We start from the raw sequence: 18,930 nt of genomic DNA, 5'->3' as shown, positions 1-18,930 counted from the left end.
ATGCTTGCTCTGTGCTACACTAAGAGAAGTTGTGCTCTCGCATTCTTCAAAATACCAGTGATGGGAGAATTTCAGTTCTTGCCTGATGATTTAACTAAATTCGGTCTTGATTAAATTAGAAATCTGAACAATGTTCTGTTAAGATGCAGTTCAGTTTTGTTTGTATGGTTGTGGGATAGACTTGGGGCCCAATCCTATCCAACTTTCCAGCACCAATGCAGCTGCAATGCATTCCTGAGGTAAGGAGACAAACATTCCGGAACGTTAAGGAGGCTTCCATGTTTGCCTCTCCACCACAGGAGGCAGCGTTCACCCCACTGGCACAGCTGCATCAGCTCTAGAAAGTTGGATAGGTTTGGGCCCTTAGTTGCCTTTTGGGTAACAGTGATGCATTCTTAAGATCATTTAAACTAAATAGATAATAGCAACCTGGTGGGGAATGCTTTGAAATGTGCTGTGCCATTCTAGGCCTCTGAACATGCACAGTATGTCCCTAGGACCATATAAAATCCCCCAACTCCCTCTGTCCCTCACCCACTTGTTTTTAAAATTAAGAAAAACCAAAAATATTTCCTAACAGCTCCATTAATGATTGCTGCAGTCAGGCTTGCAGATGTTTTCTGACTTTGGTATGTAGCAAAACTACAGTAATGAGAAGGAGGGAGGATAGACTGGTTGCAGCTTGAGCAGTGCAGGTGGCAAATACCTGTCATTTCTCTCTAATCCCTCTGGGCATCAGAGGGATAATTTTGATAGAAGGGTATCTATATCTTGATAATTTGAGAGGGGGGCAGCTGGCAGATCTGCTGAAGCTACGCAGGTAGTAAATGCCTTGATTCTGTTACCTTATGAGACAACAAATGTTAAACGGTGGAAAAGTAGACTGTAACATGGCAAGTGGAACGTTAAAAGAACTTGGTGTAAATAAGAATGTCTTTGCTCAACCGGTCACTGAAAATACCACTGTGCATTTTATGCACTGACTGTAGTTGGCCAATGTCCTGGAAAAGGCAATTTTGTTGCAGTTGGGCCATGCTCTGACTGACGCACAGGAAGATTGACTGCATTTATTTTAAAGTAGCATAGGACAAAGTTGAGAACTTCTGTGTTACTGGTTTCTGCGTAGTTCTATAGATTTGGAGAACAGGTCAGTTGAAATTGTGTTGTGGCATAACTGTCTAAAAACATTCAGAGAGCTTCATGCATTAAATGTTGGCAAATGAATACTTATTATACTATGTGATTGATCTCATCTCTCTGGACTGTGTATGTATTACCATGCATCTACAAATATATATTTGGTGCATGTTTAGTTTACCCTTTTAGTGTGAGCAACCTAAGTATTTTAAATGTACCTGTACATATACCAGTATTGTGTGAAGCAGCTCACATTCTCCGTTCTTTGTGGAGAATATTGGAACATCTTCTAGTTGATCATTATATGAAAATTTGAGAGGTTGAGTTATCCCCTCTGAAAGCAGCTGGCATGCCCCCTTTGTCTTCTCGAACTTGCGCCAAGATAAAGAGCTGGACAGGTCTGAGGAGACCCATTGGCAATTGAGAGGCTTATGGAGGGGTAAGGAAAATATTTTTCTTTTCCCTTCCCAAGTCTCCCAATCTGTGCCCTATAACATACAGCACAGCCCATTTTGGCACAGCTGCATGCTATGGGGGAAAGGGAGAAAGATAAGATTGGGCTGTAAGTCTGATATAGCCCTCAAAGGGTGGTGGAATGAAGGATTCTGTTTCCACTCTAATTTTAAGATGTAGGTGCAAATCTTATCCAGGAGAGTTAGTGCTTTATATGACACATAATCCACACAGGTCACAGAATCAACTGGATATTTTGTATCTATCTTGTAGAAAGCATGTTAAACACAACAGAAGTACTTATTAGTATGATGGGACGGATATGCTTATTCCTGTGGAAGTCAGTGGGAAGTATGTCTGAGCCAAGGTAAATGTGCTGCACTTGGGGGTCCTTGACTGTTTTTGAGTCATAGGAGATGAAGTGGACTTCTGTATATGTACATGCTTTCCAAGCATGTAAATATACTTGAATGAAAAAGAAAAGGGGGTATCAAACATGACTGCATTAGAAGTGTGCATGTGTTGCATGGTTCTTTGTTGGTGGGAAAGAGCTTGTAGAAGAGACTATACAGATGTCTGTGCTTAACTGGGCAAAAATAACTTTTTTAAATGATGAATCTCTTATATTTAGTGGGGGGAGAGCAATTGCCCCTATTCATAGGGTTCACAGAGCCAAACTGTAATCATTTTGACATCCTGACATTAATTATACAACTACCATAAGTTGCTTATACGTATTTTTGTGTGTGGTGTCCTGTGTTGTGAATTCCTTGCCCACTTGAGGCGTCAGTAGTAGTGTGCATTCAGCCTATGTCCAATACAGGAATTGGCATAACCTCTCATTATGAGCTTGAATGTGTGGTGATGCGAGTCAAATTCCTTTGCTGCTAAATTGTGATTGAATGGAAATCTGAAGCAAGTCCTGTTGTGTCTTGTCTGCTTTTCTCTAGATCAGTAGGATTGGTTTTCAGCATTTTGCTCAAATTCCAGAGTAGTTGCTACCATGATTAAGAAAATGAGAATGCAAAAGGAGGACAGTCAAGGCCCTTATTTCTGTTTTATTCCCTGGGCTTGGACAATGGCAAAAATACAGTGTTGATATTGTTCACGAAGACCAGTGAACAAACCAGACAAAACAGACCAGACAAAAGGAGGATTGTTAATTCTTGTTAAAGATTTTTTTTTTTAACAGGGAGGAGAGGTTGGGGAGGATAGAAACCACAATCAGTAGTCTTTAGTGTCACATGAGATGTTCCATATAATGGATGCACAGGATGCTACTTTCCTTCCGAGGGACACTGTTGAACCAAAATGCAGTTAAGAGCCAATATTGTACTGAATAGAAGCAAGTTCACTTGCGCTGCAGCTGTGTCTTTTTCATCTGCAGTCACAGCACTGTCTCTTGAAGGCCTCTCTGAGTTTCCAGACTGGTCCTTTTTGACTCATAGTAAGTCAGTTCTTTTAGTTTTTTCTGTGACTCAGGTTCTCTGTCTTGCCCTGTCAGGATGACTGTATTGCAACATTGCAATCCTCCTTTTAAAATGTAACATACTATTCTTTACTGTTTTAAGAACATGCAATGGCAAAATAAAAAGAATAAAACTAAGACCCAAGTTTATTATTGGCTTTCTGAATTCTGCTCCCGGTTTATCTGGATGGCTAAACATTATGAAGCTGAGATACTGATCAGTGTGTTAAGAAATTCTTCTGTTCCCACATAGTTGTGCAAGTGTTAAAAAAAAAAAAAATCATTATCCCTATCCTGCTCTTCCAGCCTGTACCAGCACAGAAGTCCTACTTTGCTTCCTTCTTTGCCTATGAATAAATACAGTATAGTGAATCACCAAAGCATTAAAAACTTGAGAAACACAACTCTTATTCATGGGGTATGAAGGAACACACCTAAAAATTACCTGGCATAGAAAAACACTCTAGTCTCTATATTTTTAGTAGTGTTGTTTGGTTTTTATTCTTTTCCATTCACCAAACAGCCAGTTCTTTTTTCTGTACTTTCCTAACTGAATAGCAGCCAACAAAAGCTCAGGGTGGTGGAGGGTGAGAAGAAGATCCTGGTTTGCCAAAACTCAACCCAGAGCAAATTTGTTTATGGCATAGTTGTAAATCTTTGGAAATCATACCTTTTCATGGAACTGAAGAAGCATTGTGGTTTGCAGTGTTGCTGACTGGTTAAAGGAAAGGCTTTGTGTGGTGTATGGGCAGGGCTTGAAAAGTCTGCCCAACACCTACAGGCTGGGCTCCCTTATGAGAGTACACTTCTGTTGTGTCAGCTCTGAAGTTCCTTATTTTTTCCTTTTTATGATGCAAGTATCCATTTCCCTGGTGAGTGCACACAAACTCTGCTTACACTTAGCAGGTAAGTGGCTGGAATTTTACTAGTATAGTGCTATCATTTCAACATGGAACAGTAAAATTAAAACACATTAATGCTTTTAATGTATGAAATGCTATCCATCCATATGACCAACTTTGAGTTTCAGTTTTGTTAATGCGTTCCCCTTCATTCCGATTTAAGTTTTTAATGTAACACATTGACAAGAATCCCATTAGTTTCCTTGGCAGATTGTAATTATGGAGTTAAGGAGAAGATTTTGGTGACATAAGACCTTGGTGTTAGGAGTGCAATTGCATTGTGAACTTTAAGTGAAACTATTTGTTTGTGTGCACTCTGTGTGTGTGTGTGTGTGTGTGTGTGTGTGTGTACAATACTAGGTAAGCAAGACATGTCAAATGAGGTGCTTCTTTTGACTCATTCTGCTGTGACATCCCTTCCCCCCCTTCCAGGAATTGTTATGTAGGAAATGCATGTAGATCACATTGTTAAGATTAAAAAAAAAAAATCTCATTGATTTTGCAGCCAAAAAACTGCAGGCAGGAACAAGAATGAAATAGTCTGATCCCTGCTAAATAAACTTTGTGATAATTGTCTCTTTAAAGAGGAAGATGTTATCAAAGCCAGCTCTGCGATTCATCCCGTGAGAATCTTGCAATTTTCAACCAAAACAATAGTCTTGTGGCACCTTAAGGATGACAGATCTATCATGGCATAATGTTTTTTTGGGACTGCAGCCCACTTATTGGATGTTATCCTTGGTTATACGTAGGCACGAATACAGAGATTATTTTTTAATCAGTGGGCCACAAGGAAATAAATGTTGTAGTTCTGTGACACTACTTATGCAGAGCCCAAATGTATATATGTTAAGAACAGAGTGGCCATTTCATAACTGTAGTCATCAGTGGTAATAGTGAGTGGGTTCAAACAAATCTAAACCTAAACCATAGTTTGTTTGCAAAACAGGATCTGAAACTTCAGCTTGATCTGGGTTTGAACAAACCATAGTTGAGACTATCCACAGTTCTTCAAGTTCAAAATTTTTTCACATGCAGCACTATAGCTGCTTTTAAAGCAGAAATGTTTGGTCTCTGCGCATGAAAGAAGGGTGTGTATATGTCCATAGCTCTTGGTCCTACTTGCAGTCATCTGAACCTCTCTATTATCATTGTAACTCTTCATGCATCTGATGAACTTGGATATAGTCCACAAAGGCTCATGCCACAACAAATTTGGTAAACTTTGTGATATTATAGGACTTCGTTGTATTTGCCACAATAGACTAGCATGGCATTCAAGATTTTAAAATTTCTTTCTTGTTTTAAAATTATTTGTCCATATGATTGCCAGAAAAATTATGAAAACCTGATGGTGAGATTTCTAAGGCTTACATAAGGCAAAAATCTATTCAGTCCATTCATGATTACCAGTCCCATTTCATGTAGCTGAAAGGATAAGGTTACTATACTAGCAGCCCAATCCAAACTAACTCCCCATGTGGTGATGCAGTGGTGCCAGTGTGGCACCTGCTGTTTTCTTGGGGGATGGCGTTGGCCTTTGGAGGCATCTTCAGGCTAAGGGAACACTTGTACCAGGCTGCCAGGTCTACAACTGGCATTAGTCCATGTGGACCCAGGGCAGTGGATCAAGGCTGGAAAGGGGGTCAGGATTGGATGGACACCACTGCTGCTGAACCTGTCTCCTTCCCAGTCTCATTCTGTCCTCCTCTCTGCCCTGTTCTGCCCACCCTCTGTCTCCCAGCCCCTAGCGGGTATCTGCTGCTAGCATGCGGAGCTGGCTGCTTGCCACATGCTCTGGCCTGCCACCTTTTGCAACAGCTGGAAAGTGCCTAACATTGCCAGGACTCTCATTCTGGCAGCAGTAGGTGCCAGTAGGTTTGGACCTATTGGATATATTCATGAAATGAGTAAATAAGAAAATCTAATTGGAGCATGGTTTAAACATTATATTTATGCTTAATATTATACCTGACCCTGATGTATTTCCATGATGGCACTTGTTGTTCAGTTGATTTGATTCTTACAACAAAGAAGAAAGCTTGTGGAATAATTGCTGTTGATTAAGCAATGGTTTCATGATGATTTAGTTCTTTTAATTTTACTGGTCCTTTTAACTCTTTCTGGGTACTATGTGACAGTGAATGTCTTTAACAAATTAAATATTTCACAATGAGTGAAAATGCTTTCTGGTAATACTAGTAACTGTCTGAACTACTCTGTGAACAGTCTCCAGGGCCAATCACAGACTTGTGACGTAGTATCATAAACTAGATTACTAATTATACTTGTAATGGTAGATGCCTAGCTATTGTAATGTGTAGTGACCAGGTTTCCGAAATGTCAAAATGTGCACACGGTGTTCAAGAAGATGCTAGATATTTATTTTGCATATTGTCTGTTTCATTTTTAAGTTCATTGTGGTTTTCAATTTTAAACACTTGGATCACTGACGTGGAGCAGATGACTTTTATTTCAACATTTTATCTACTCATGTTTTATCTGTGCCCTGATGCTTTTATTTTGTGTATATTTTCTTATAAGAATGAAGATAGTGGCACTGACTGTCTGAATAGTCAAGGTTTTGGTGTATTGGAAATACTGGGCACATTGGTACAACTCATAAGTTTGCGAGCAGCAGCAACGTAAAAAAAAGTTGCATTCACACTTGCTTATTTTAGTAGTAAATAGCTATTTGGATAGCTTTTCCAAATACCCTCACATATGTATACATGAGAAAACTGCTTTGTTTAAATATCTTTCACAAAACTTGTTCATGGATGACTTTGTGAGCTGAAGCTACATTACTCGCAGCAGCAATAACTAAAAGCCAACTGACCCAATTTTATGTGATTTGTGGATGACCCATTCTAGCAAAACATTTTTGCACATTCAAAACATCATCAAGCAACCAGTCTTCATTGTGAAATATTAAGTCAGTTTTCTAACAACTGATACTGCTTTGTTGCTTTTCACCAATTTATCAGTAATCCATCCTGAAACTGTTCTGTGATGTTATTCACAGGATGATTTGGTCCAAACTAGAATGCAGTTTAGAAAAATTGCTTGGCACAATTATGTAAAGGTGGTTTCATTGAACTACTTCCTGTTATCATTCAGTATAGTTTTGTCAAGCATTTAGGCTGCTGGCAGCCTGCTCACATCAATAGGCTTGAATGCTTATAGTGACCTGTTAAAGCAAGAAACACTTTGCCGGTAAGCTTTTAAACAACTCTTAATGGATGTGGGGGTGCACGTGGGGGCGATATTAATACAGGTGCCCCCTGTATCCATGGGGGGGAGGGAATACCTGGAAAGGATCCCTCACAGATACAGGGGCACGCCAATACTGCTAGAGTTGGAGAAGCCCTTGTTGGTCTGGTTCAGATGTTGGGCTGGCTAGACTGTGAAACAGTTGTTTGCACTTGGAACCACCTATTGGCTTGAGCATCTTCTTCTTCCTTTTCCCTTGGACTCACCTTCTTCTCCATTCCTCTTCTGTTAGTGCTAATGATACGATTTACTAGCATAACCTTATTGTGCTAACTACAGTTTGCTTTCAAACCAAGGATTGGAATCCCAGTTTCAGTCTCTGTTGTAAGAGCAAACTGTGGTTAGCAGGAGGTATGTTTATGCCTGTTTGGGCATCATGGCGAGTCATTGTAATAATTACATAGAAAAGGGATGAGGGAATTTTTCATGGGAACGGAAGGAGTGCTACACTCCTTCAGGCTTGCAGAATGCTTCTAAGTGCCAGATGATTGTTTGATAATTTAGCCCAGTGTGACATCTGAACAAGACCATTGTCTACCTTAGATGACATTTCAGTCAAAACATCTGCATATTGTGGTGTCGGTATTTTTAAAAATACTTTTTCTTGAGAGGAAAAAATATGACGTGCTTACCTTTCTGTGCCACATCTGTATTTTGGAAATATTAATCGCTGCACTGCCACTTGGCCATTACTCCACTGGGCTTTTGGATACAAACAGTGCTTGCGGATAAGCTGCTAGCCTGTTTTGTGAGTTCTGTTTGAATGGTTTTTATTCATAAACTAACTATGCAATGATAAATGTAATAGTTCGGTATTATGTTTATGTACAAACCACTATTTGACTTTATGTGCAATGTAGAGAGAGTTAGATTCAGAAGAGTGCTTGAAAGTGGGATTCTGAGTGCAGAGAGCCAGGAGAGAGGGTGATGGCAGTGGGAATGTGTGTGTATGTGTGTGTTCTGGCAGTATCGGGAAGAGCATTGCTGGGGTCCATATTGTCTGACATTTTAATAAAAACTTTGCTTTTATTAGTGCGAACATTGACTTAATTTTATGGAACAGCCGTATGTATAATGCAACTAGTAATTCATATCAGTTTTATGGGGAAAAATTTAATTGTGGTATGGTTTGTATTTTCAGTGTACAGATAACTGCTTTCTAAATGATGTTCTTTAATCTACTGCACGTATGTGTGAACATAAGAAACTGGCTCGTACCAAGTCAGATCCTTGGTCTGTCTAGCTCAGTATTATTTGTGTTGAGTGATAGCAGCTGTCTGGGTTTTCAGATGGAGCGCCTCTCCCCAGCCCTACCCCTCCAGCCCTACCTGGAGATTTCTGGGTTTGAACTTGGGGTCTTCCAGGGATCTTCTGCATACTGATATGTGCTCTGCCATTGAGCAATAGTCCTATCATGTGACAGCATGTTTGATTTTTTTTTCCTGCTCCAAAGGAGTGGTGTTCATGTTGAGATGGGGTTTTGAAGTTGCAGAGGATCTATAAGGTTAGAAGCAATGCCAATAATTCTGTCCTCCCAGAATTAGGTAGGAGCATAAATTATAGCAGTAATTATGATGAATGGATGTGTATTTGCTCACATGTATGCACCCCAAACTCCAGTAAGAGAGATGGTGGTGGTGGAATGTTGGTTGAGAAGGGGAGTAACTACAGGGGATAGCAACTAATGAGAGAAACATTTGTTGTTCTTGAATGTGGTATTAACACTGTGTGTGAACAACAACAGGCCGGGTGGCAGATCACGGGATGTGGTTCGGCCTTTCCAGTGCCATGGATCTTGTGAAAATTATATAGACATAGTTAACAAGTGTGTGCATCTGAGAGAAGTATGTAAGTAGAATTGGAATGGTAGCTCATCAGTGAAGGCTCCCCAAAACAAAATGCTTGAAAAGTTGGAGGGGTTGCTGTTTGGAAGGAATTTATGGAAATGGATGATACACAAAGCTTGCATACTAACTGCATAGCTGTGTTTACTGAGGGAAAACAGGATGTTGGTTGCATTGCAAAAAATTAAAAGAACTTACATTATAAATGAAAGGATATGCTTCTATTTATAGATGGGAATGTTAGACGTCTTTTAGTCTATTATATTGCGCTATGTAATAGTAGTTAACATAATCAAGGACATGCTACTCTTTGCTCTTCATATGTGGTCTGCTGATCTGTTTCAACTATGTGCTAAATGAGAAAGTTGACATGATGAAGGATGAATGGCATATGCAGTTACTAAAAGTTACTAATGACAAGATCTGTGCACAAATAAGATTTTGTTGATCTCGGCATCTAAAACCATAGATGCTCTCTTCCTTCTGTTTATAATAATTCTGCTCTACTTTTTGATCCAGACTTAATTTTTGCATGTGATTGAGGAGCTGTTGCAGTTCTGGTGTGGAAAAGAACTGTCCTAAGATGAATGAATCCTTTCAACAGCATTTAAGGCTTGTTAGGTTTTACATATAGTCGGCATCTGCAGATAAACAAATCCACAGGTCAGGAGGTCAGGATAAACAAATCCACAGGTCAGGTCCGCAAATCCAGACCTCTGAACATGATGGGAGCTTTATTTTAAAAATTGGATGTGCCTTTCTAACGCTTTCCGGAGGCCTTGGAACGCCCTCTGGATGCGACTGGAGCACAGCTCCAGTCGCGTTCGGAGGGATACAGGTTGGACCTCAGTGTTTATAGTTCTTCTACAAGTGAGCTGTTGCACCACAGAAAAGAGAATTACTTTGCATCAAGTGACACTACATCATGAAGGCAAGATTGAATTTATGAATTTGAGTTGCTCTTTGCTATATTGCAGGGGTGTCCAAAGTTTTTGGCAGAAGGGCCACATCATCTCTCTGACACTGTGTTGGGGACCGGGGAAAAAAGAATTAATTTAATTTTAAAATTTGAATAAATTTGCATAAATGCATATATTAGAAACGGAACTTATATGAATGAATGAAGGTTTTGCAATAGCTCAAGACCTATAAAAGGCCTTGCACAAAGCAAGGCTGGCCTTTCCTTTGCTGCCGCTGCTGCATCACAGACGTGAAACAGCAAGCAGTGGAGGCAGCCTTCATCCCACAGCTTACATGAGAGGTTAAACAATTGCCCTTATGCTGAGAACAGTTGTGATGGGCCAGTGCGGGCTCCAACAAGTCTCCGGAGGGCCAGAGGCTCATTGGAGACTGGGGGCTCCCTGAGGGCCGCATTGGGAGTCCTCGATGGCCACAAGTGGCCCTAGGGCCGGGGTTTGGGCACCCCTGCTATATTGCATATAGGGATCTTAGTGGTTGTAACTGACAGTAATAACTTTTGGGTTTAAAAACAAAACAAAACAATCCTAGATTTGCTTCTCCTGGGAAAACCCTGCCAAAGTTAATAGAAAGACAACGAAATTCTGTGTGTTGCACTCAGAGAATTAACGCCTCCTGGAAATTCCACATGGTTGCCAAGGGAATATGACACACATTTAATGCAGCTTCCTTTCCATTGCATGGTCTCTTTTTCTGGATTCTCTTTCCAGAAAAAAATTGTCCAACCCTAATTTAAGCCATTTCTGCCCAACATTTCATATACGCAACAGGGATAAAATGTGTACACCTGTGGGCTGGGCATAAATGGGTTCATTTGAAAGAAAGGAAGTACAGATATTGGGGATTAAAATAAGAAAATATTTTATTTGAAAGCTGTAATACAGAATAATTGGTGGACAATAAAAAAGACTTTGCATCGTTTCAGGCACGATGATATCTTAGTAGAGTTGGGGTGCAATCCTAATCCACTTTCCAGCACTGACATAAGGACAATGCATCTCTGAGGTAAGAGAACAAACATTCCTTTACTTTGAGGGGGCTTCCGTGAGAGCCACCCAACTGCAGGATGTGGCACATGTCCCACTGGCACAGCTATGCCAGTGCTGGAAAGTTGGTAAGGATTTGGGCCTTAATAGCATTTGTGTTTTTTAGTAGAATTATGTAACAGCATAAGATTGGTCAGATTGGGAAGGGGGGTAGTGGCCTTAATTGGTTTCACTTTTGAAACAGAAGATCTAAATCAGAGGTGTCAAACATAAAGTCCTCGGGCCAAACAAGCCTCCCGAAGCAATTTCTCCAGTGCGGGCCCCCCCTCCAATTATAATTGGATTCTTCTAACTTGACAATTGGGCTCTCCCATAGCTTGAAAATATGAACAAGATTTGCACTTTTATGTCGCTTGCAGCTAATGAGTATCTATGAAGAAATAAGAAGGCTTATTTCTGGTCGTTATCAGCTTAATGTCACTTTCTGCTTTGAGGATGGCACTTCTGGTCCTCAGCAGGTGCCAAAAACTGTATGAAATGAGTTTGACCTACCTGATCTAAATCATGTCCCATGTTCCAGCTAGCCATTGGCAACTTGGATGGTGTTTCTTCGAAAGGTTGTGTGAACCCTCAGGCTTCATCTAGATGTCCTGCATATTCTTTGCACTTTTATTCTGCCTTAAGCAGGAACAACAATGGAGACATAGCAGGAACAGTGTAACATAAGTGGTCATGTGTTAGCTCCTGCTAACATGCAAACACAGGTTTGGAACAAGATAAAAAGCAGGTGTCTCGGTTAGGATATACCCCAGTAAAATTGCTATGAACTTCAAATTATTGAATTGCCTAATAAACCCATTTTTGAAAGCACTCCCTAGGATAACATGTCAGAGGTTACACCTTCATTCTTATACTCTTGAATCTTCTATGTGCAATTGTTTTTTTCTGAGATCATACTCTGAGACTATTTCTTATTTTTATTGTTTTCTGGTCCTATTCATATTGAGAGGTATCTTAAGAGACCCACTTTTCTCTCCAGAGGATTTGCAGATGTAGTATAAATAACTAGTTTGGAAGTACCAAGTATTATCCATAATAGCATTCAAATTTTTTTACACTTCCGTGGGTTTTATCTGATCTTCTGCAAACTGAAAGTTTAAAGGGAGGTGTTTCTGTTCTAAAACAATAAACGGAGAGCAGATGTACAGCTGTGTGACCTGGTGAACATTGATTCTTGTGATTATTTGTGTGTCTGCATGTGATGGGAATCAAAAATTGTGTTTGGTCCAGTATTTCAATTGGGCATGACACAAGTAAAACCATGTGGCGAATATTTACTTTTATAGCCTCCAGGGAATTTGAGAATGAGCATTGTGTATTCTGTCATCTATTACAGAATTAATGTTTTTATCTTTTAGGGGAAAAAAAACTTCATTGTTTTTAACTAGTGGTTCCAAAACTTTTTTTCGACTGGCAGCTCCCTTGACCAACTGGGCCACTGGCCATGGCTCCCCATTAGGGCTACAGTCCTATACATTGTATAGGGTGGTAGGTTTTTTGTGAGGATTCTGTGACTCTCCAGGTGGTTTTCATGGCTCCCCTGGCAGCTGTGACTCAGTTTGGGAACCACTCGTTTTTAGTGTTTTCTAAACTTTTGAATTTTATCCTGATATAGACATCAACTTATTTAATCCAAACCATTGTCTGGGCTGTGCAGCAAACAACATGTAGAGATGCTCTGATATGTGTATCCTGCCTTCCTGATGTCTGTGCTCTGTTGTAAGGAGCAGCCTCAAAGAGCCCTTGGGCATATCTGATGTAGTCCGGGAATTAACTGATAATCTGGGTTCCCTACATTTGAGTTTCCCAAATATTTAATAGTTTCAACTTCTTGCAAAAATCAAGCAACCTCCAAGAGAAGATAATCTGAATCTACAGATATATGCATATTGCCTTGTTGTTCCCCAGCTTCAGAGCAACAATAAGTAAACAATACAGGCAGCTAACACTTTTCTTTTTCCAAGATGATCTCACTGTATGCTGAAGAAATGCACCCCATTATGTGAAGCACACCACATTATGCACTTCACATAAGGTCCAAATGATACACTTTGATTCTAGTCTGCACAGCTATGTTGCATTAGAGCAGTGTTTCTCAAACTGTGGGTCGGGACCCACTAGGTGGGTCACGAACCAATTTCAGGTGGGTCCCTATTGAATTCAGTATTTTATTTCTAATATATTAGACTTGATGTTCCCATGGTATGTGACTGCTTTTGGGGAAATGTTACAGATCTGTACTTTGAACAGGCTACTATGTATATGCTTTTAACACTGATAGTCAATGGTGCTTCCTCCTGGGTAAGTGTGGGTAGGATTACAGCCTAGGATTGTTAAAAATTCTCCTGCTTGATGTCACTTCTGGTTATGACATCCCTTCCGGTGGGTCCTGACAGATTCTCATTCTAAAAAGTGGGTCCTGGTGCTAAATGTATGAGAACCACTGCATTAGAGGAAACATATATCATACAGTAATAGTAACTTCACTAAGGGCCCAATCCTATCCTCAGCCAGTCTGAGATACATTGGCCTGCTGAAGCAACATCTGCTGCATCCCATGGGCCTGTTGGGGCCATGCAGTGGCAGAGAGGTAAATAAAGAAAACTTTCATGTCCTTTGCTGCTACCTGGGCTTCTATGGGTGTACGCGGATCTCTATTGGGTACTTTCCTGATGTAGGTCTAAGGGGGCATGCCGGGCTCTGAATCTCATGGGTGCTACTGCTGCCAAGGTCTACTCCTAACCCACTCCTACTGCCACCTTATCTGCTCTGGTGGAGGTTGTTCAGCTTGTTGCTGTCAGCTCAGCTCCCATGCTGTTGCTAGCAGGCTGCAGAGTTATGGAGTATCTGCAGTGGCAGCAGTCCTGAGTTTACAGTGGCTGATAGCAAAATATGGCAGCCTAACACCTTGATAGGATTGGACCCATACGTTTGTAAGTACTGTTTTCAAGGTGATTTCTATTCACATCCCTGTTTGTTTTTGTGGAGAATATTTACTAGATGCTCATTAGCGGGCAAACAGGTAGGCAAAGTAGAGGAGCTTGCATTATTCTAGATGCTTTGAATGTATTTTAAAAATAAATGTAATAGAAAAGATTTGAAAAGTTGGAATGTATGTCATGATCTTCCCCAGTGGTGGAAGCCCTTCTGATTGCCTTCTAAAAAGGCATTCCTGTTTGCCTTCTAATATGTGCCTTGATTTGATCCTTCACAGCTCTCCTACTGATTTGTTCCGTTCACTTTTTAATAAACTTGTTAGTATTTTTTACTGATTTACCTGCATTATCTTAATCTGTAAGGAGGGGGATGAGTTGCTGTGCTTCCCCAGACATCAAGTTTTGCTACTTGTTTTCCTTAAGGAACCCCTGATTTTGGGGCCCTCTGCTAACCTGGGAAGAGGGTTCCCCAAGAGGACTTCTTCCTGCCTGGGTTTTCTGGCCATGGTGGTGGCAGCAGGAATATTGCTTGTTGATTTCCTGGATTTCCCAGTAAATCCCAGTTGAACCTTGTCTTTAGCAAGCACCCTGCAGGTGGTAGTTCTGTTCCTCTGATGTAGCTTAGAGTTGCATCAGACCTTTGAAATTCTGGTGCTAATAATCAAAAACTGTTAATTTACCAGTTGATCCTTACTTTCTTAAGATATTCTCCCCCCCCCCCAAAAAAAAAAACCTCAATTAGTAGTTCGCTGTGCAGTCTAGTCACAGTAATCCTTTAGGGTTTAATTTTGCCCAGGTTAGGAATCCATTGTTAAGAATTTATATTCAATAGACTAAACTATAAGTGTGAGCTGGCAGCTTGCATAGTTATCACTGAGTTTTTGGAATTTTTTGTCTGACAGAATGAATTTTGCTTCTCAGAACAACTGCCCCCTGGGGTAGGAAAAACTAGAAATAGTTTGTAGCTTAGTTGATGCCCTGACACATTTTAGCTCAATTACCTCATTTTATGAAGCTTTAACCGTTTAAGTAATACATAGTCATATGTTGAAGCAAGTGTGCTCTGGGTTTTGTTTTTTGCTCAAAGCCATTGAGTTCCCCTATAATCTTGGAATATTTTGGCAAGAAAAAATAGAATAGCAATAAAAAAACCCTCAAACCTAAGTTGAAAGAATGCTATTACATTTTCAGGTAATACCTGCTTGTAACTCTTAACGTAGTAATAAGGATTTCTGGAACAAGTCCTTGAGGTTGAATTTTTTTAACTAATGAGAAGAGTCTTATTAACATTCCTCTTGAAGCATTTTATGCTGAGACTGCTTTCTCTGCAAAGTCAGGGTAAAGATATTGTGGTCTAGACTTAGTGTTGAATTTTGTAGTTTTACATTGGAACAGTATTGCCTAAAAGCACAAGAAGAGCCCTGCTGGATCAGGGCAAAGGTCCATCTAGTCCAGCATCCTGTTTCCCACAGTGACCCACCAGATGAATTGGGAAGTCTGTAAGTAGGAGATGAAAGCTACTAAGTGAAACTGAACTGAAGATTAACTTTGGCACATTCAATAGACATAACACTTATCTCCCTGCCCCCATATAAAAGTAACCAACAACGAAAGTCCAAGACAAGTTTTAAAAATGAGCGCAGAAGGTGTACATCACAGATCAAAGCCTCGTACTGGCTTCCAGTTTTGTTCGGGATAGCATTGACCCTTTTCCTGTATGCTACCCTCTCGCAGGGCTGCCCAAACCCTGGCCCCCGGGACCACTTGCAGCCTGCAGAGGGCCCCATCCGGTCCCCCAGGGAGCCCCCATCTCCAGTGGACACTCGGCCCGCTGGAGCCCTCGCTGCCCCGACGCGACTGCTCTTCACCAACGCGACTGGACTGCTCTTCCAAGCGACAGTGAGGAAAAGGCTAAGCACTCACAGGAGAGCAGGAGCCCCGCCCATCTGCAACCCTCCCATTAGGTTGGGGAGGCTGCAGCTGAGTGCAGGCTTCGGATGGGGGTGAGCAGTCCTGGGTCTGTTTGTGCTGCTTGAGTTTGGCTTGGGGGGGCAGGCACTGAGGAGGGAGGGGAAACTGAGTCTATTTGTGCTGCTTGCGTGTGCTGGGGGGCGGGGGCTGCAAGGGAGAAATTGCGGGATGTTTGACTGCCGCTGGAGAGCATGTCTACTCAGCAGTAAATCCCAACAGACTCAGTGGGCTTTACTCCCAGGAAAGTGTGGATCCGATTGGACTGTGGGGGGCTGGCACTGCAGAGGAGAAGTCCCAGGGATCTTTGAATGCAGCTGGAGAGCATGTCTACTCGGCAGTAAGTCCCATAGAGTCAGTGGGGCTTACTCCCAGGAAAGTGTGTGCTCGATGTTGGAGGCGGGGGCTGCAGGGAAGAACTCATGGGATGTTTGAATGGGGAGGAAACCTACTGCTTTTGCTTGTTGGGGTTGCTGGCAGCGAGGGAGGAAGGTGGGGTCCATTTGTGAATGGGGAAATAGACACAGCTCTCTGCCTGTTTCTAAGTTTGTTTGGTGCTGGGTGCAGGCTGGGGGAGGGACTGTGAGGGGGAGACAGGCAGCTCCCTTCTCTGTGTGAATGAGGAGAAACAAACTCCTGTCCTGAGGGGGCAGGTGCCCACCAGCTCCCTGACTGATTGTGTTGCTTTGCTGCTGCTTGTTGCCAGGATTGGGGGGGGGGGGAGAGTGAGAGTAAAAACATGCTCCTGCATTGGGGGGGGGGGAGAAGCCCACTCTGACTCCTCTTAAGTTTGTTCTGTACTTTTCCCAGGGAAGAGGTGTGTAATATGTGTCAAGAATTATTTTAACAAGCCCCCTTTTCTGGATCTCATGTGTATTACAAAAAAGCTCAGTAAAATTCATTCAATCATATAAGTTTCATCACTAATGTATTCATTTATGTAAATTTATTCAAATTTGAAATGTAAATTTCCCCCTGCCCCTGACACAGTCTTAGAGAAATGATGTGACCCTCCTGCCAAAAACTTTGGACACCCCTGCTCTATAGAAGGTCAGAGTCTGTGAAACTCTGTCTGAGATACTTCAGGTGAACTTGCTCAACTAGGCCAGTTCCTGGCAAAGCTGTCTTGGATTCAGTATCCACCAGCAATGGAGATGGCAGCATGGAATGCTCTGAGGATCTTGTTTCTGCATTCCCTGCTAGGGTTACCCTGTAGGTTAGTGGTTCTCAAACTTCTCCAGCCCATGGCTCCCTGGATCTTTGTGGCCATTGGCCACAGTTCCCCATTACATCACCTCAGCTCAGTTACCCCCAAAATGGGATGAAGGTGTTATAATTATACACTAGAAACAAAAAAAGCAGCTGCCAGCACTCTGAGGCTGCAATCCTAACCACACTTACCTGAGAGTAAGCCCCATTGAACAAAATAGGACTTACTTCTGAGTAGACCTAGTTAGAATTGTGCCCTGAGTTTGTTAGCAGCACACCTGGAGGGTTTTGGAAAGGGGGGGGGGAAGAAGTGATGAATTTGCTGTGGGAGGGGAAGACTGTTTTGTGTGTATCTGCTAATTGCAAACTGATGTGACACTGAGATCCAGAGACTGTTTGGCTGCAATCCTAACCTCACTTTCCTGGGAGTGAGTCCCATTGAACACAATAGGACTTACTTCTGAGTAGACCTAGCTAGGATTGTGCCTTTTGTCTTATAATAGCAGCTAACATGGGAAGTAACCCCCCTCTCAAAAGGAGGCAGGAGGAAAGGGGGGGGTGCCTGAAAAGGAATGGGTGTTTTTATTTTTAATCAATTTTTGGAGAAAAAGCCATCAAGAGTGGCTTTTTTTCTTTTTTGAAGGGAGAGGAAAAAGAGAAAGGTGAAGATCTTTGGTTAACCTGACACAGACCCCAAGCCTATGTAGGTCTACTCAGAAGTACCATTTGAGTCAATGGGGCTTAATCCTAGGAAAGTGTGTGGATGGGATTGCAGCCACATCCAGCAAGATTACAACACACACACCCCCAAAGTAGATGGGGGCTGCTCACACACATACACCCCAACATGCAGATGCCACACCTATTCCCCCCAGGCAAGACGGAGGGATGCAGGCTGGGGCATCTGGCCCCCTCCCCAAGAGCAGGCTGGGCTCCCTCTTTCCCAAGCACTTCACTGCTCTCTCTAGATCAGGCTTCCCTCCCAGTTTGAAGCCTATCTGGAGTGCACCCTGTGCTGATGAGATGCAGCACCTCTGCTGCTGCCCAGCCAGCCTTCTCTCCCACCTCCCCCATCATGTTTCCCACACCCTCCCCACCTCACACTGCTCCACCTCATTCTCAGCCTCGGAAAAGCAGCAAGTCAGGAGGCAGCACCTGCAGCTGCAGCCACCTCTCTCCCACTCCAGATGCCTGGTGATGCCCCTGGAAGCTAGCCACACCTCACTAGGGAGGTGGGAGGAACAGATTGAATACCTCAGCTGTAGGTCCTTAGCTGATTGACGTGCCAGCTCCAGATTGTATTGGGGATACTTGGACTCCATAAGACAAGGAACCTGTCTGGTTATGCACAATGGTGGGGTGCCGTTTGCTTAGTCTCCTATAATCACTGACCAAAACCATCTGGCCCATTTTTAGATGCTGAGGTGCACCACATCTCCTTGCAGAAGCTTGGCTCAGTTGATGATTCCTGGTCTGCACCTACATATCTGACTTTAACAAGTCCAGGCATGAATGTAAGCTTCAGCCCAACAACACTGACTAGTGGTGGCATGTGCAGCATTACACCAGTAGGTAGAGATGTTTGAAAATGGTGGTGTTCATTTTGTTCAGCCCATAGTGTTCAGAAAGACTTGGACTCAAAAAGGACATAGTGGAAATGGAAGTGGAAAACAAAACACATCTCAAAAAAGACATAGTGGAAATGGAAACGGTGCA

At 42.1% G+C, this 18,930-nt stretch overlaps 1 protein-coding gene across 2 annotated transcripts in view; it reads left to right on the top strand.

Moving 5' to 3' along the window:
• Positions 1-18,930, top strand: part of COBLL1 (cordon-bleu WH2 repeat protein like 1) — a 110,622-nt gene that overhangs the window by 11,279 nt on the left and 80,413 nt on the right. Inside the window, exon 1 of one of the 2 annotated variants that reach the window (XM_066612118.1) lies at positions 16,017-16,040. The exons of the other annotated variant lie outside the window; for it this stretch is intronic. Coding sequence (XP_066468215.1) covers positions 16,035-16,040 — 6 coding nt within the window. The 5' untranslated portion in view covers positions 16,017-16,034. Of the gene's footprint in view, positions 1-16,016; positions 16,041-18,930 lie in introns of those variants that run through there. 2 annotated transcript variants of the gene reach the window in all.

Source organism: Tiliqua scincoides, chromosome 1 (assembly GCF_035046505.1).
Source record: "Tiliqua scincoides isolate rTilSci1 chromosome 1, rTilSci1.hap2, whole genome shotgun sequence".
NCBI lineage: Eukaryota > Metazoa > Chordata > Lepidosauria > Squamata > Scincidae > Tiliqua > Tiliqua scincoides.
Note: the sequence above shows the minus strand (reverse complement) of the source record. Positions and strands in the feature narration are given on the sequence as shown.